The 19,498-nt window shown below is 41.3% G+C and overlaps 1 protein-coding gene and 2 non-coding genes across 9 annotated transcripts in view; all 3 read right to left on the bottom strand.

Annotated features, from left to right (window-relative positions):
• Positions 1-9,234: 9,234 nt before the first annotated feature.
• The window catches only part of tmem88b (transmembrane protein 88 b), a 46,827-nt gene continuing 36,563 nt past the window's right edge, over positions 9,235-19,498 (bottom strand). Inside the window, exons 14-19 of one of the 7 annotated variants that reach the window (XM_076987462.1) lie at positions 17,523-17,671; positions 17,008-17,057; positions 13,255-13,940; positions 12,974-13,146; positions 11,623-12,018; positions 9,236-9,554 (exon numbers count right to left, since the gene is read on the bottom strand). In XM_076987462.1, coding sequence (XP_076843577.1) covers positions 9,273-9,554; positions 11,623-12,012 — 672 coding nt within the window. In that variant the 5' untranslated portion in view covers positions 12,013-12,018; positions 12,974-13,146; positions 13,255-13,940; positions 17,008-17,057; positions 17,523-17,671 and the 3' untranslated portion in view covers positions 9,236-9,272. Of the gene's footprint in view, positions 9,555-11,622; positions 12,019-12,973; positions 13,147-13,254; positions 13,941-14,817; positions 15,428-17,007; positions 17,058-17,522; positions 17,672-19,498 lie in introns of those variants that run through there. The other 6 variants (XM_076987463.1, XM_076987467.1, XM_076987466.1 and 3 more) reach the window with 6 other exon arrangements.
• LOC143488668 (U1 spliceosomal RNA) lies at positions 14,532-14,695 on the bottom strand. The gene has a single exon (XR_013124487.1). It is a non-coding gene; the product is annotated as a U1 spliceosomal RNA (small nuclear RNA).
• LOC143488671 (U2 spliceosomal RNA) lies at positions 15,666-15,856 on the bottom strand. Its single transcript, XR_013124490.1, has one exon. It is a non-coding gene; the product is annotated as a U2 spliceosomal RNA (small nuclear RNA).

The raw sequence follows: 19,498 nt of genomic DNA, 5'->3' as shown, positions 1-19,498 counted from the left end.
CTAGCCGAGGGTGAAACACTTAATCATTCAGTTACCCCGCCCGATAACCATAACCGTGTATACACGCACCAGGAGAGAAGTCACAACCTCTGCAATAAGCTTATATCAACACTTTGTACTCACCAGGGTTTAGTTAACTTAAATGTTCGTCTGTTCCTGGGAAAACTCCGACGCCGAGGAGGCACACACACCTGCGAGTCCCACTCAACGGAATTTGTCGTTGACTGACTCAAGCAAGGCCTTCAGGCTTAGTCTCCACCTCAGGTGTGCCGTCCTCAGTCGTGGAGTCCCATCTGGGGTGCCAAAATGTCTTAGAAATTCTGAAACCCTTCAATGGTGAGTACAAAATAAGTCAGAAGCAGTTGGGTTAGATAATAAGTACAATGATTTATTTAAACATAGACATAGATTAAACCCTTGAGATCTCCGTTACAAACACCCAAGTGTCTGTCACAGAGAGAGCTAATTCCCCATTCCGAACTCTCATCCTTTATACCCTTGATCATCAATACACACGGTGTCCACGAGGTGAACACGCGGTTATTAACTAAATATGATTGGACAAAGTAAGGAGTGATTAACTCTGATTTGACAGATGCATATGATGCGTGCCCCCTCCCTGCTCAGCATCCTCGTGATGGCATGGCAGACTGAGTGTCGCCGTAGTCCTTTCCAAGCTGAGATTATGCGTCTCCAGCGAGGTCAGTTTAGGAACACCAGAGGAACATCAGATTAAATGTCCCAGACAGGCACACATAAACACATCTCTGAGGCCTACTAAAGTCACCAGAATGACTTTAGTGCTTTGATTAACACACATATGCAAAAACCTTATTTCTAATGTGTTTAACGTATACTAAGAAAGCCTGATCTAAATGGAAATCACCAAATTTCCACCACACATCGTAGAACTAAAAGGACAGAATATCAGAACATTTTCGTTTACACAAAAACATCTGAAACTTGTAACTTAAAAATGAATATACATACCACTTTGCCTGCTCGTGAACTGAGAGGAGAGCTTATATCCAACACTCTTTCTTAGATGTTAAACGATTACAAACAAATCCGAAGAGACTTCAACAGATGACAAATGAGTACTCCATTCTTACAGTGAAGAAGAAAAAAAAAGAAAAACCGCAAAGTACCATGGGAACAAAGGTGCCCAATACAACGCCCCCTAGTTGGAATAAGCATTTTTAAACTGATACTGGTTAACTGCAGATAGGCTACTAGTGATGTTAAACCCGTCACAGTGACAGTCTACAGCACAGTGTCAAACTCAAGGCGCGTCATTTTATGTGGCCTTATGATAGCAATTAAAAGCCTAATTGTCCAACAAATTTGATTGATATATATATATCAAATACATGCAGTGACCAAAAACAACATTTCCCACAATTCTGTTACCCGCGGCGTGGCATCTCAATTTCGGCAGTTTCCATAATAAGTGTAGTTGAGAAATACAAATAATGATCCCAACATGTCCAGGAAAAGAGAAATGATACAGATGGAAGGGTGTTTCGAGAAAGAGGGGAAAGCGAATACATGTTTGTGCTTTATGAAGAAAAGTTTGTGCTTTATTGTCAAAAAGCACAATCTACGTCGGCATTTTGATACCAAACACAAGTATGCCAAAATTAGGCATCAAGAAAAGCAACAAATTGCCAAAGAATTAAAAGGCAAACAATCGCAACAGAATGTGTTCACAAACCACAAACAATTCGCCAGTAAAAGCTAGTTTTGTTGTGGCTGAATATATCGCCGCGCTTCAGTCTTTCAGAGGGAGCGTTTTTGAAGCACAATTGCCATTTTCAGTTATTTGATATTTCAAGTTTTGAACAAAGTAAATGTGATATCTTTGATGTTATTTTTCTTTATTCACTTGGGTAGTTTGATCGTTGATTGAGTAATGTGGGTTCCAACACAATAAAATGATTTATGTTATAATAACAGAGCAAAAAGCAAACATGTTTTTTACACCTATGAAGGGGCGGACTGGCATATATTACTACCGGGGATTTCCCCGGTGGGCCAATGGGTTAGTGGGCCGCCAGTGATTTAACTCGGCCCGTGGAGGAGCCATTGCCACGCACAGCGGCCCCGGCCCGTAGTCACGCTGCTGTTTAACGGTGTTATTACCTCCCGCTTCAGTCAGACAAACCTGCTCAGCGCGCGGCCGCAGTCCATGTGTTTACAGGCTCAGTCCGCGGCCGCGCGCTGAGGCCAGCTGATGCGTGCTGACTGTATGCAGCGGAGATCAGAAAAAAAATCAGCTTGACCCAGACAATCCGGGCCGGACTACGAAAACATACAGCAGCTGTGTCACTTATTAATACAAGTAGTCATGAACTAGAAAAGCCTTGTCCATACTAATGCCACATTAATTATATCCCACGAGTGACAAGTCAAGAGAGACGCCAGTTGCACACTGACACTGCTGAGGGTCTAACCCATCACGTGATCCCTCCGCGACACTGTTGACACTACTGAAACGTGAAAAAATAAGTCAACGTTGCCCTAAAGATGGTGTAGTTTAAACCAGGAGTGGCCAACCTGCGACTCTTTGCCTGGTTTCATGCGGCTCCCCAGCCGGTCCGCACTGTCACCTGCACTAACGGTCTGTGCCGTGGCCCGGTTACCTCATCAGCTCTGAGGGCGACACACTGCTACAACTTCGTGGACACTAACACTTAAAACCAGCGTAGTGGGAAATGGGAGACTACCGTATGAAGTGGCTTTTAGTCTCGTTGGCGAGACACGGTATTCTGTCACACGTTTTGGAATAAACCGAGGTGCAGCAAAGGCACCACAGACGACTGAGGGAGCTTCGAAACTACTGACACTGTCTGTTCTCTTCTTCCTAAAGGTGAGCGCAGGTCAGTGGCGTTTTAACAAGTGTTGACAACGGAGTTGATCCACTTTTTACATAGAAAACAAGTTGCGTGCATAACAGAGCTAGTGTGCGCCACCTCCTCCAACCGTGCCAAAGTCCTGAAACATATCACGACTTATGTTTATATCGAAGTTTGTGTTTATGTTTTTTATGTGCTGTTCGCGTAGCTTGAGTTCACGCCGGTATTGAGATGAAAACACCGCTTCCTAGATCATTTCAATAAACAATTTGTGTCAAGTGTGTTCTCAAAATGGCAGAGAAAATTGCACATCTAAACAAAAATATGAAGATGAACAGAGGACGTTGTTAACAGAGTAGGCAGCCCTAGCCCAGCACCCTGGGAGCAGTTGGGGTTATGTGCCTTGCTCAAGGGCACCTCAGTCATGGCATCAGGCCTGGGAATCAAACCCAGACCAGTTCCCTAACCACCAGACCATGACTGCCCCCACATTGTTTTTGTGTGTGTGTGTTCAAGCGTGTCCATGTGCAAGATGTGGCTCTTTGCTGTAACCGTTAAAAAAAAAAAAAAAAAAAAAAGTGGATCATGGTCTCTGATGGGTTTGCCACCCCTGGAAAGGTGGTGCTGAAAAGCTGAGAGAGAAAAAATGAAAAGCGACAGAGGTCCCTCACTGAGTGAACAATGCAGGTTTCAGTAGGTTTCCAGATGTTTTTCCCCTGTATTTTGTCAGGGTCAAGTTGTTAAGTTTGTTAGTTATTTTGTTATGCCACTATGTGGCTTTGTAATCATATTATTGCTGGAAGTAATATTGTCCATATGACAATAAAAGCTGTCATATACACTACGTGCCATGTATAGATTCATATACAGTATATACATATATAAATAATATAGTGGGCCAGTCTGTCAGGAACTCCCAGGCCACTTTTTCTCCCCAGTCTGCCCCTGCACATATGCAAATATATTCAGAGTTATTTAAGTAGTTTATAAGTTACATATGGCCCTCTGTGGGCAACCATTATGCTGATGTGGCCTGCGGTGAAAATGAGTTTGACACCCCTGGTCAATCAGGAGGCTTTATTGTCTACAGTCGCTGAGGTCCGCCCTCCGTGTCGTGATTTGTTAGTCTACGTTCGACTCGGGCAACGATTGGTAGTCTACAGTGAAACCGCGGGATGCGATTGGTAGTCTACAGCCAGAAGCCCGCTTGAAGGGCCAATTGAAACGCGTAATTGTCTACGGTCACTGTAGACTTTTGCACTACCGAGTTCAGGTGTTACGGTCAATTCAGTTCCCTCTGTTCCCCCAAAAACGCGCATGCGCGAAATTTAAAGGCAACTTAATAGTTTAAAAAATAATTTAAAAATCGAAATGTTAGTTCCGACGCATTAAATCTAGATAGCAAGCAAGTTAACTAAAACAGACAGTAGCGTAAACAACTAAACATGCAACAAATTTTTGTACATTTAATCCTCTGCTAAAACACCTGAGCTTTACAGCACAGTTAGTCAAAATCACGCAAAGTTAATTTAGCTAGAGAAACAAAACCAAAACCCAAATAATAACGTGTATACATCGAGTAAATGTCCAGCAGCACACCGCATGCGCGGTTTTGGGGGAACAGTGGGAACTGAATTGACCGCAACACCTGTTGACCGTAGACTCTGGGCCAATCGGAAGATTTAATGGTCTACGTTGACTGTAGATTTGCCAATTCCCCAAATGTGGGAATCTCGACTGCATAATTTCTGGTAGTGGGGGACTGCGTTCGCGCTCTCCCCTGATTTACTCTGGTTAAAAGTAGAACTGTTGTTATTTGCTACTTAACTTTGTGCAGAAGACGTGGAATCTCAATAAGGGGAGATATAAGGAAGGTATTAAAATAACTATACATATCCGGATGAAAATCGGCATGCCACATTTTACACATCCAAGTATCAAATGCAATAGAATACAAACGTAAAACAGTGTACTCTTCTAAATATAAAACTTGAAATATTTTCAATGTGGACGCCACAGCAGTGCCATCTAGCACAAATCAAATATGACAAAGGAAAAAATATATTTTATACAAATATCACATGCAGTATGCCAACATAAATGATAGATTATCTCACTAATTTTTCTAGAGAATTTAAAGAATATCGAAGTCTGTGTGGGTTTTTTTAGTTCAGTAAACCTGGGAAATCATTTCATACACGCTGTCCGTTATGAAGTTTCAGACAGTGAAACACTTGATATACAAATCTTGTATGCTGGTAGGGTTTGGTAAACCTTTGGCTAAAATCAAGTGTAGCAACCTTTGGATCCCAAAGAGGGTCTCGACAGGCGCTTAAGTTTCCTTTATTTTGCTCATGACAGCGTAAACTTCATTCATTTATTTCGTCTCTTAGCGCCGTGAAAATTGAATAAAATACAAACAATGCATCAGTCACTCCATACAAATCTCAAACAGACCAACCATATACAAAGCCATAAAAACATGGGACATACTGTACCTCGCTGCGCTGACCAAGGACTGCAAGCACGGATTCCCTTACTCCGTCGTTAGACGCAGGCGTCAATAGTTCTTTGAAAAAATGCAAACGCGCAACACACGCTGCATCTAGGCTCAAACAGCTACGTCTCATTACGGCCACCTGTGACTTCTCTACCTTTATAGGTTCTCCGCCCTGTGCAATCCACGGCATCCTCAGCAGGACAAATTTAATTATACAAATTCATAACACACACAAACATTCACAGAATATAAATACATCAACACACAAAAACCCAAATTAATTAATCCAATGGATTTAAATTCAGTGATGATCCTGGTCATTTACATGGTGTTTTTTTTCTTAACTATAATAAGAACTTAAATGAGCTTTTTAATTAATTAATTGAGCTTTTACAACTTTATTGAAGACATTAAATGGGGAAAACAAAACAGCTCTGCCATAGGTGGTAAAGTATCATTGAAGAAATCAACTGAAGAAATGAACAAATTTTCTTTTCCAATTATTTATAACGATATTTCCTCATCTTATTCAAATAACAATACACAACAGCACTACAGTTAACAATTTAACAATGTCTTTGAAATTGTCATTAAAATAAAAACTATTTACAATATGTACAGTGTAAACATACCATATTTACAGCTCATTCATTCAAGCTGTCAATAACAGATGAAGTATTCATAGTCATACAGGGCAGAAAGTCTTTTTTTGTATTTTTTTATGTCCCTGGGTCGGTTTGTCACGGACTGGGAGAGTTTATACCCGTTACAGCGTGGCTCCTATTTCTGAGTGGTGATCACATAGCTTGTATTGTATTGTGTAGCTCTTGCCCATTAAGGAAGAACTGCCAATACTGTGCAATGTGCTAATGGTCTGAGTAACAGTTGGAGGAAGTAATACAGATGGACCAGCAATCCCGAGGTTGCCTGACTGGCAGGCGTTGTAGGCCCTGTTGGCAGACCAGAAATCACAGGGAGTGTATGTCTGTCCTTCCCTTTACCACCTTTGTCCCTGCTGTGCTGGGTGTGGGCGCACAGTGCATTATGGGTAGTCTGGTGGAGTCAGGTCTGCTGGCTGCAGTGGGGCTGGAGGGAGGTCTGCAGATGAGATGGATTGTTGTCTTTGTGATTAAACACTTAATATACAAGCCTATGCTAGGAGGGATTTGCAATATTTTGGCTTAAATTAAGTGTTTTTATTATTTTATTTTCTTAACTGTAATAAGAAAACTAAGACTCCCGATTAGTGTCCTTATACCATTATAGATATCCATAATTTCTGGTAGTGGGGGACCATACAGGCTCTTCCCTGATTTACTATGGTTCAAAGTAGACAACTTATTTGTAAGATGCACCCATATTTTGGGTATGATAACCTATTGGAATGAGGTGAGATCACTTCACTAAACTTGCAGAAATTAAACCAGTATGTTGAAAAACATAAAAGGCACGAGATAAGCGGTCACTGGTGTTTAGATCAGAGTTAAACCAATTTCAAACGGTGTAGTATGGTTAAAGAATTAATTTGTTTATATTTGTCTATATTCTTATATGAATGTGTACATCTATGTTCATATCTGTGTGTGTGTGTGTGTATATACACACATACATACACATATATACAGTTAAGGTCAAAGGGTTATTAGCCCCCTTATGAAATCATATAAAACCCTTATCCTTCCAATGACATGGGCCATAACCTTGAGTCTTCATAGTTTGTGTGTGTCCACAAGAACAAAGACAACATCTGCATAAAGTCAAATAAACATTTTTATTGGTTTGCTTCACAGAAACAAGAAAAAAGCAAAAAATGCAGTGGTCAAAATTATTAGCCCTCTGACAACTAATAGTCAATAGTGTAGCCTTTGTGATTCAAAACTGACAACAATCTTTTCTGGTAATTTCTAACCAAGTTGGCACATGTCTCCTGAGGGATTTTAGCCCATTCTTACTTGGCAATTTGTTCAAGATCATGCAAATTGCTTGGTCTCCGAGCATGGACCCGAACCTTGAGCTCCCTCCACAGATTCTCAATAGGATTGAGATCAGGGCTCTGAGAGGGCCACTCCTGAACGTTGACTTTGTTGTCTTTCAAAAAGGTTTTGACCAACTTCGATGTGTGCTTTGGGTCATTGTCTTGTTGGAAGACCCAGCGATGACCTAACCCTAGACTGACAGCAGATGACCTGATGTTGTTCTTCAAAATTTCTACATAATCCTCTTTTTTCATGGTCCCATGCACCTGAACAAGCTAGGTTTCCTGTCCCTGAAGCACCAAAACAGCCCCACAGCATTATGCTTCCACCAGCATGCTTCACTGTGGGGACAGTATTTATAGGGTTGAAGGCCTCGCCCTTCCTACGCCAAACAAAAGCAGCATCCATATGCCCAAACAGCTCAAGTTTGGTTTCATCAGACCAAAGGACAGACTTCCAAAACTCACCCTTAAATTTCAGACCGTCTCTGGCAAAGTTCAGTCTGGCTTTGATGTGCCGCTGTGAGAGCAATGGGGGTTTTCTTGGACGATGACCACGAAGTCCACCACGATGAAGAGCCCTCACAACAGTCTTGCGTGAAACATCAAGTCCAGAAGAAGCAAGTTCAGCAACAATCATCTTTGCAGAGGTCCAGGGATTCTTGTTAACATCTCTGATTATTTTTCACTGCAAAGTATTAGAAATCTTGCGTTTTCGACCACGGCCATGTTTATTTTTAACAGACTTTGTTTCTTTGTGCTTTGCGGTGATGCAACGCACAGGTGTTCTAGAAAGCTAGAAACGCTTGGAAATGGCAGTATATCCATCCCCCTGAAAATGAAGGTCCAATATCTTCTGTCAGGTGTGTTTTCAAACCTAATTGATATGTCAAGTGTGGTTTGAAACCCAGTTAATTGGCTTTGAAATCACAAAATCACATGGGGGCTAAATTTTGACAAAATCTCAGTTTTCACCAATTTGTTTCATAAATAAATATTTATTTTACATTCCAAAGTGGACCAAAATAGGCCTATATCATGGATTAATAATTTACTATATGAAATTTTATGTATATTGCAAAGAATTGCCAGTATTTTAGGGGAATAGTTAAAAATTCCTAGGGGGCTAATAATTTTGACCTTAACTATATATATATATATATATATATATATATATATATATATATATATATATATAAAGTTCATTTATTTAAAGTATTCAATTAGAACTGTAACATTGTGTAAACCTTTGCTGGATTTTCCCCCCTTTTGAATAATAATGCTAATAATAGTAATAATGATGTTACAAAGCCACAAGGTTTTCACTTAATTCTGTACACACACAAATACAGCCATCAGTGTGAGTGCACACACACACACACACACACACACACACACACACAAAAAACTGCTTTTGTTTGATTTTATTGAATCTGCACTGATCTGAACAGCACAACCTGAATAAACATTCAACGAATACATTCAAAACTAAAATTTCCAAAAACAGCCCTTTATCCTTTTTATTTAAATCTAAGCCTCAAAACTTGAGTACACAATGGCAGCCTGTACAATTAATTTGAAAGGATTTACATTTATATAGACAAACCTTTATTTATTTTTGAATGTATTTGGGTTTTTGTCTAAATGATTCAATGCAATTAGATTAGATAAACCAGTGATTCTACTTTTTCCTATGCCCACCATCATTACTGGCTTATTTTTTTCATGGGTCTTTTTAACTATTTCAAGGAAAGATTTATTGGTACACACATGAAAAGGTTTCTTAATATTTCAAAACACAACCAAGCTGCCTCCACCCTACATTGCCTCATGGTGACCCATGACACCCCCCCCCCCCCCCTCACACCTACACCTCCCCCCTCCTGCCCTCACACCTACACCATCGCCCCATCCTCACACCTACACCTCCCCCCTCCTGCCCTCACACCCACACCTTCCCTTTCCCTCCTCCTTCGGCCTCCCCCTGCCCACAGCAGTCCCCTGGCAGGCTGCGATGCTGCGCGGCGGGCAGGTTCTTGTAGACGGCGCGGCTGTACGGGACGAAGCAGAGGGAGAGTTGGAGATGGCGGGCAAGCCTGCAGTACCCGGCCAGGGCCAGAACCAGCAACGGGGTGACGAGCAGAAACCCCACCACCAGCAGCGCAACGCAGCTCCCGTCACTCAGGAGTGCTGAGCAGTAAGGGCGTGAACCAAAGGGACGGACCTTAGGGAGGAAAGAGGGGTTGGTAAATGATGAAACGGCCCCTCAGCTCAAATGGGGGGAAACCATGAGCTGGTATTGAGGGACATCTCTGGAGAAACATGCAGCGAAATGCCGCTGGATGCCTCCCACTCTAAAAAAGAATATCTGCTTAATCGATTAACACAGACTCAAGAAAAATTAAAACATATCCAAACCCTTAGATTGATTATATACATTCGAACCTTGTTTTATCCAAACCCCTAGACTGATTATACACAGATAAAAATTCTAATGTATACTGAAGGCTCACCTGTTGAGTGCTTAAATGACCACTAAGACCACAGATAGCACTTGTCCCTGTTCTTTAAGTTGAATGTTTATTTATGTCTATGGTTATTTGTGCTTCTAGGTATCAGTTTTTAATTCCTGTATTGATTCCTGTAGTTTAGTAATCTGGCTCAAGTGTATCTTGAGTTCTGATCTAACTATGCTACTGCCTAGGATGATCTGGATAAGAGTGTCTGCTAAATATAAATGTGGACTGATATGAAATTCCTTTTATCATAATTTAAACTGTTCAACCTTAGTAATTTTTGTTAATATTTTGTTGCTGTTACTGCAACAGACTTTGTTGCCTCACCCATGCTCTGATGTGATTGGACAAGGTTGGTGGGGGGGTGGGGGGGGGGTTGTGCTCTGACTGTGGGAGGCACAGAGAAACAGTTGGATGGACTGAAAGGGGAGAGAAAAGGAGTGAAATGAGGTGTCCCTGCAGGAATGTGTTTCTGAAGTGAAGACAGAAAAAAAAAGATATGTGGGGTTTAGAATGTCGGGTGTGTGTTTTTTCTCTCTCTCTCACACACACACACACACACACACACACACACACACAAACACTTTAAGAGGTGCCCTTAGAGGTCTGTGTACTAAACTGTCAAGCAGTATTTGAGTACACACTGGGCATTACACTCTAGTATGTTATTAAAAAGAATAGATCTTGGACTGTTAAGTTAAACAATGATCTATTACAAGACAATGTTCAACTATTTATATTAATAAACATTGTTTTTTGATGGGGCTGCACCACGCCTGCAGGCACTGCAGTCAAGAATGTGTGTAGTAAACACCCATCATTTAGTTTTTGAAATTGAAACTTTTAAAGCTGAGACTGCTGGTGTAATTCTGTGTGCTGAAATAGTTCAGCTGAGGGAGATGGCACAGGATGGGGGACAGGGGGTCTCCTCCACATTCCAGCTGTGGTATTTTCTTCTGAAGGAATGAACAAGCAGAGGGAGGAGAGAGAGGTGGGGGGAGTGTGAGTAAACACAGAAGGATTGAGGGGCCAGAAGGTGAGCTGATAAGCTTACTGCAGTCCACTTGGGCCTGCGTTTTTCTGCCTTGTCCTTAGGACCTAGTAAAGATCAAACCTGGCCTGTTCTTTCAGGAAAGGGAAAACTGGTCTGGAATATGTATGCTAAGTATATATTGGAGGTGTGCGCGTATACACACACTCTCCATACTTTCATCGTTTCAGCAACAGCCCCCCATTCTCGTGAGAGGATGCTGATGACCTATCAGCATATCCTTTTGTTTCCAGCTTTTTCTGTTTTAATCCTTCACTCATCTTGTATTGACACTAACTGGTCTGAAATCATAAGGGTCTGGGAATAGGACAGGAGGAAGCTCTAATTCACACTGCACATGCAATAGACAAGAGTGGAGCAGAAGATGGTATGAATCACCTAAAACCAGAAATATCATCTTTGCAGAATGTTTAAAATGAAAACATTTTTTGTGCTAGTAGGAGTGATTGATGACTGGTCACTAGCACCTGAATGTGAGATTGTGGATTGCTCAATTGCTGGAATTTCCTCCAACACTGACGTTGGTTTGTTTAAGGTGACCTTACAAATACCCTCTCAACCATCCAAAATATGCCCAAGATTAAGGGATTAACTATGCATGAATCAAAACCTCCCTCTGGATCTCTCAGACTTCATTCTAAGACACTGTCATGCCCATTAGCCTCTGGTTGTGCAACTGATGCTTAAACACTAATGTCTCTTAAGAGCTTGATTTTTATACTTACAGTGGAGTGGCAAAGAAATCCAAACACCACCATGACTATAGCAGGCATGAGAACCAGTCCAAACACCAGGCCCGCCAGCCCAGCATTGATGGTGGCTATGACCAGGTTCTGTGCCGTTACCAACACTGAGCAAGCCCAGCAGTCCAGAGATCCCCTTAGCTCCAACTTGACTTCTCCACCTCCAGCATCCGCTGCAGAATAGGGGGGAGGCACCACCACCCCTGACCCGCCGACTGGTGTTCCAGCTGGGGGCGTGCAGGCTGTTGAACTGTTAGGGTCGAGAGGAATGTGCTGGTGCTGGTGGTGGCCATGGTTGTGACTGGGGATCTCCTCAGACAGGTCTACCATTTGGTGATGAGCTCCCTTCTCCATAGTCTCGTTCATGCTCATGATGGCCTGTTGAGTGGCGAGAGGTTTATTATTTTTAATGGAGAATTAAAATTTAATTTTAATTTGAGTATACAGAAATTACCCACAAAAAAGAAATGACTTTCTTTTTATAATTACAATTAATTAGATCATTTATAACCAGAAAGCTAAACTCTTTTGACCGTTTATCTGCAAGTTTATCAAATTGATAATTATTCAAAAGCTGATTGGCTTTCTGTATTGAAGACAATAGGATGTTTGTGTTTGGGGGTGGGGGCTGTTTTACAGGCTAAAAGCCCTTTTGGTCTCTGAAGTGGATTATCTTTCTGTGGGAGAGACTCTAATTAGAGTATCTCCTGTAGAGAATTAGCGTAGGCTACCATAGGAGAGATTCTTAACTAACCATTCAAGGAATTTAAAAAATGTCTCCTAGTCTACTAAGAGTCAGTTATGTTATGATACAGTCAACAAAATATAGGACAGCCAATTACCTGCCTAAGAACAGCCTCCAGAACACACACACACACACACACACACACACTGGACTACCCCCTTTTATTATTAGTTTTAAATTAAGCACACAGGGTCTTCTATTCATATCTAGTTCTACTCACAAATAGTTATGTAACCGTATGTACAGGATATAACTGCCTGATGCAAAAAAAATAATAATAATCTGTGTCAAATGCTACATGATCAGTTCTGCATTTTTCCATGCACAATACTATAGATTATTACCATAATTACATGCAAACATTACAGAAACAAGAACGATGGTATGAAATCAAATGTGGTCTTTCTGACCTGCTCTGGTCCTAGGCTAAATTCAGATTGTGACTAAATTGCACACCTTAAAGCAGCTTACACTAATTTGTACGTACATGTATAGTCTTCTAATATCTGGGGGATGTGAATACCTCACATTGTGTGGGAATGGGTGGCAACCTGCACTTCATCATGGTCTTCCTCTGTTAGCACTCACCGTGTGCTGGAGTCTGGCAGGGCTTGGTTCCTCCACAGCTCCTCGTCTTCTTCAGCCCACTCAGTTGAGTCCCAATTTCATTCCGCAGCCCCACGACTAGCTGAGGAGCAGCAACGACCTTTTGCAGAAGATTTGGAGTTTTGCAGCGTCTTTATGGCTGTATTTCTGTCCCACTTGATGCGTGAAAAAAGGACACTTCTTGTAATTGACAAACTTCCTGTTTTTGAAGTATTGTGTCTATTTTAAATATATAAGCATCAGGATTTTAGGTAATTCTGTACCTCTCTATTGCCGTAGTAATCACGCTCCTTTCTGCTCTGTCCACACCAGACTGAGAGCTCAGTGTGGTCAGTTAGGGAGATATACGGATGCCTTTCTGTGGCCCCCGCATCCCTCCCCTTAAACCACCTCCCCCTGTTCTCACAGTGATAGCCTGTAGATCGCCTGGTGACTTGTGCTTTAAATAAACTCCAGGACAGGACTTATTAGTGATAGTCTTGCAAAGTTAAATGAGTTGCGCGCACACACACACACACACACACACACACACCTCACTCTGCCCCATTTTTTTCCCCTTGCCCTTCTGCCTTAACTTTTTATTTTCTCTCCCCCACGTTTCTATATGTGACCAACCGACCCAGGGGCGCACAATATTTTAGAAAGACTTTCTGCCCTGTATGACAGCTATGAACACTTCATCTCTGATGTTGACAGCTTGAATGAATGAGCTGTAAATATGGTATATTTACACTGTACATACTGTAAATAGTTTATTTTAATGACACTCAATTTCAAAGACATTGTTTAAATTGTTAACTGTAGTGTTAACACTACAGTTGTTGTGTATTGATATTTGAAAAAGATGAGGACTGAGACTGTTCATTTCTCAATGTTCAACAATACTTTACCACCTAGGCCAGAGCTGTTTTGTGTTGCCCATTTCATGTCTTCAATAAAGTGGCCAGTACTACAATAAGAATTGTAAAAGTTCAATTAATTAATTAAAAGTGCATTTAAGTTCTTATTATAGTTAAGAAAAAAAAAAATCACTCGATTTTAGCCAAAAGATTGCCAAACCCTACCAGCATACAAGATTTGTACATAAAGTGTTTCACTGTCTGACAGTAAAACGGACAGCTTGTATCAAATGGTTTTGCAGGTTTACAGAAGTAAAAAGCCCACACAGCCCAAAAAGGCAATTTTTGAAATTCTCTAGAACAATTACAATTAGTGAGATAATCTAATAATTTATGTTGTCATACTGCATGTGATATTTGTGTATAATATTATTCCCTGTCATATTTGATTTGTGCTAGATGGCGCTGCTGTGGCATCCACATTCTGTACTCTAATTATAAACTTCAAACATTTCAACTGTTTTACATTTTGCACACTATTGCATTTGATAGTTATGTACAAAATGTGGCATGCAAATGTATGGGGATACGAATGAATTTTAATGAATACCTTCCTTAAATCTCAAGTCATTGAAATCCCACATGTTGTCGACACACTCAAGCAACAAACAAGGACAGTTCTACTTTTAACCAGAGTAAATCAGGGGAGAGCGCGAACGCAGTCCCCCACTACCAGAAATTATGCAGTCGAGATTCCCACATTTGGGGAATTCGCAGGGGTCAGCACAACCGGAGTGCAATGGCTGAGCCTCGCCCTGGGTGAACCACCTTCTTGATCATGGTATCTCCCCTGCCAGGTAAGTATGAGTTCTAGTCTACACAGGGACCAGATCAACAAAAGCCACGCTATTCACTGGAAGGGCAAGTTCTCCTGTCATTAAACAACTCAACACAGTCGAAAATAAAAGTGAACAAAAACATATATACCCACATACTGCTTTAACACGTCTGTTATTTCGTTGTTTTTTTCTTCGCTTAGGAGTCCGAATTTTGGAGTCGAGTCTACAGAAATGCAGCGTAGACCATTAAATCTTCCGATTGGACCAGAGTCTACGGTCGACCGGGACTCTGACTGTAGACTACCAATCACATCGCACGGATTCACTGTAGACTACCAATCACATCGCACGGATTCGAATATTCATCACGACACGGAGGGCGGGCTGAGGCGACTGTAAACAAAACCGAGAAGACGTTTCCCATGATGCACTGCTCCGGAATATGCATTAGCCCATAGGACGTTTGAGACGTTATTAATGGTTTGATGTACAGCAAAATCTTAAGGGAGCCAAATTCACAACGATCCAATGTGACAGAGTGACGTATTACTAAACGGTGTGGAGAAATGAAGCTTTCAAAGGCTTTTCATGGTGCTTGAATATCGAGAGCAAATGGACCAAGCACTTCCGGAACAGAACGCGCGCTGCCCTTTGCTTTTGGTTAGTGAATTGACGCGCTCAACTCCTCCCGCTTTACCCTCAGTGGCCAGAAGACAAGTGAGAATAAGAGCGATAGATAGATAGATGGATGGATAGATAGACCTTGATTAATCCCAGAGGGAAAGTCAGTTATTATCTGGAGGTAACAGAAATACAGGGAAAGTGGATGCAGTCGCCGAGAGAAATTCCTAATTGGAGCGACTATTTTAATAACATTTAAAGGATGTGATATACTGCACTGTTGACACAGAAAACGACACGGAACTTAACCTAAAATAAAGGTTATAAAAGCGTCATTAAGAAGATTGATAACTTTTCTTTACAGAATAAAGGGGGGGGAAGTGCACCGTTCCCGGAGGTACTGCAATACCGGGTCGATGCGTGGAGTGGACGGAGCAAGCCCCTATTCCATCTCCCTGTTCCAAAAATCAATTTAATATATGGTCCCCGGATAGGGGACGTATCAGATATTAAACTGATAAGAACAGATACTACACTTGATCTTAGCCAAAAGGCCGAGAAGCGATACCAGTCGGTCGCCGAACAGAGGGTAGCCGTTCAAAGCATCGAGAATCCCCACTACGGTTCTACAACGCAACACGGTTTTCGCATGAAAACGGAAGGACTCTAAACAAAGATCAAGTTACAGTCATGAGTTCATCGAGAAAGGTTGTGATATACGCAGTGCAGGGGTGTGAAAAGTCAAGGGTTCAGAAATGTTAATAACGTTGCTGGTCGACCAATCGGAATACAAGTAGTTTATAGCAATTCTTGAGTAGTACATCTCCTTAATTTCTTAGACACAAAACTGTTCTGCCTTAAAAACGTAAACGACCATTACAACAGAAACGTCAGTCTATTCTTTGTTCAAATAAAAAATGGCAGTTGCGTCAAAGACTTAAGTGCACTGGACGACAGCGGGTGAAAAGTGAAGCCACCATTTGCAATTGTCTGACGCCCTCTAGTGGCTGGTTGAAGTATCACCATTAAGCCCGCCTCTTGGATGAAGGGCTCAGGGCGCTCGTTTCAAATTACACACGTCTCCCTCACTCTCACATGTATATTAGGGGTGCGATCACTTCTATAAGCTCTTCTCTCGTTACATTTCCAAAAAGCTACACTAACCAGCTTAAAATTCACAAACTGTAAAGCAAGATGAATAAAATAAAAACACACGATATCGTAACTGCGTTGTATATTCTGCCTAACGTCTGCTCGGCTTGACCAACGCCCAGAGCTGTTCCGCCACTACACGTCTCGTCCGCTTGAAAATGATGCAAAACCACGCTGTTATCAACTAGAATAAATCATGGCAAGTCAATAAAGAGTTTAAATGATAATCATCATTCGTCTGCAGGCGAACCCTCCTCTGATGGACCTTTTAAGCACGACTAATTTTCACGCACTACTTTTCTGTCTAGTTGTTTCCAAGCCGTTTACCGACCCTCAACAGGGGATTTGCGCTTGCATAATTAACCTGGAGTTTGTCACCACAAGTGCACCTCGACTCGAACACTGTTCGACATTTTGATCACATCTGAACTTTTAATGAAAACGAGGCCTGTTGCTGATAAACAGAACCACCGTAGCACACCAAGATCCGTTAGCCGAAGTCGCGCAACACTAGTAGCTAGAAAACCTTGTTTACTTTAAACTTCACAAATCCACAAATACTTACAGACTCGCCGAGTCCGTCTTTGGTAGCGTCACACAAAGCTGCAAGTGCCCCTTGCGTAGGAAATAAATAAAAGCAAAGATTTCCTTCACAACGCAGAAAGATGTGAACGTCTTCACGACATGACCACACAACTAAAATTGTGTGTTATTTTTAAACGCTATTTACGTGTAGCCTAAAACTAAATGTGATATTTCACATCGCCATGATCCAAACACACAGGAGCGCGCGAGCACCATTTTGGACAACAGCACACCCTACAGCCTCGCGCGACTAAGCAGACACGACGGTGCGAGTAAAATATCAAAGTGCTGTTGTGCGATTAACTACACAAAATAACCGTCATTCATCAAGAATTCGGAAGAGGTTTCATGTGCACAAATGAAAAGCTAATATAGTTAGCAAACTGGTTAACGTTACTGGGTGGCTGTGTTAGCTACGAACAAATGAGTCCTCTCTAGCCATCTTAACAGTTTTCCAGATAAGCGTTATAATAAAATACGAATATTTGAACATACCTGTCGATATAAAACCAGAATATCCCTCCGCTATCCTCTTCGGGTAAATTTCCTTCACAACGCAGACGGTTGTGAGCGTCTTCACGACGTGGCCACAGAACCTCCAGACCTGCAGACGCTGCTGCGCGTTGAGGGCGAGTCACTGCTGTCTGTGAACAGGAAGCGCTCATCTTGTTACAAAGAACATGGCTGAAACTCCGGCGAGGTCTTCCACACAACTGAGAAAAATGGTTCATTTGGGACAAGAGTTGGTCACTCTGGGTTTTGTAACTTTGCAGGCCGTCTATATACACAAGGTGCAAAACACATTAAAAGAAAGGGAAAACCAAAATGGGCCAATAAGTCCTTTTTAAAACATGTCTTGTATGCCTTTTACTAGCGACGTCATTCAACGTAAAATGACTCGCGTTGGTATACATAGACCTTTATCCGTTAACGTTCATTTATATAACGCAGATAATTAAATCTTTGCATTTATTTCATCACGACGTTTATTTGGAAAACTGAATACTGCTATGCCTACTTTGTTCTTAACACAGCCACTAAGTAACATTTGCAGACAAGACATGCAATGGAATGTGAACGGTTATTTGCAAAATATTAGAAACGATGTAACAATGTTACTTGCACGTAGCCTAAACCGTATGTTTAAAAATGTTATATTTCATATTCCTACCAGTGTATGATCAGAGAACACACTCGTGCACAGTCATTCTAAGCGGACACGAGCACACGCGGGGGCGAGTAATGTGACGCGGACTGAGTGACATCGTGAACGTTTATTTGAATACAGAGGAAACAAAAAACATCTTAAATATCAAAGTGCTGCTGTGCGATTAACTACACAAAACAGCATAGATTCAGCAAGAATTCGGAAGAGGTTTTATCTGCACAAATGAATAGTAGCTAATATAGTTCAAATATTTAGCAAACTGGTTATTGTTACTGGGTGGCTGCGTTAGGTACGGACAAGTTAGGCCTAGCTAGCCTTACAATTTTCAAAATAAACGTTGTGATAAAATACGAATATTTAAGCAAATATGTCGATATACAATCATAATATTCATGGCCATCCTTTTCACGTTAATCTCCACCAATAAATCCTGCCTTGTTGTATGAGCCTTTACTTTGTGTATTTCACCGGCGTCGTACAAATCAAGTCAGACAGTCTGTGTATACTAGTGGGATATTGAAAAACAAAGAAAACAATATGATCGTGTTTTTGACTCTACTCAAGTCCGCCAGACTGACACACTGAGCTCTAACTTCAGGTCTGTGTTGAAGGACACAGCAATTTAGGCCAATTTAATGTACAAAAGGAACCTGTGAAGTATTTACCCAATTTACATTTTGGGAGTACACAGCAGTCGCTACGTGGTCTAGATACCCAGTCCTGTGCTGAGTCATGATCAAGGACAAAGCATTTCATTTGCATTTGAATGAAACCTGTAGCCAGTTTTGAGAATGGGTACTCTGAGCGATTTCAAGTCAAGAATATTTCCTCCTATTTCAAGTCCGTGTTTCTCCTGGGTGAAAAATGGCCCACACCCAAAATTGGTAAATATTATTGTTGCAATGGTCCTAACAACAAATAATTCGTCAGAAAATTTGCTAGAACCTTAATACAAGCATTCATGAGACCTCTGTGTGGAGAGGAAGGAGAACTGGTAACAGGGGAAATTCACTTCTGTATACAGACATAAAAATCACAATCGCATTTAAATATTTCATATGAAATTTAAACTACTAATCATGAACGTGTTCAAAGCTATCCAAAATGTTCGGGGCATTTTCATTAAGGGAGTAGCTATTATTTGTTTTTAGCTATTATTTCAGCCACACCTGATCTAGTCCATCATAATCTACAGCAGAGCAGATATCTACAGGCAGCGCTGTCCAGAGGGAGACAAATGAAAAAAATAGAAATATCACACAGTCCCTGTCCAAAAGAGTTGATCTTATCAAAGCCGATTTTC

This window comes from Brachyhypopomus gauderio, unplaced genomic scaffold (assembly GCF_052324685.1).
Source record: "Brachyhypopomus gauderio isolate BG-103 unplaced genomic scaffold, BGAUD_0.2 sc52, whole genome shotgun sequence".
NCBI lineage: Eukaryota > Metazoa > Chordata > Actinopteri > Gymnotiformes > Hypopomidae > Brachyhypopomus > Brachyhypopomus gauderio.
The sequence above is the reverse complement of the archived record's forward strand: the minus strand, read 5'-3'. Positions and strand labels throughout refer to the sequence as shown.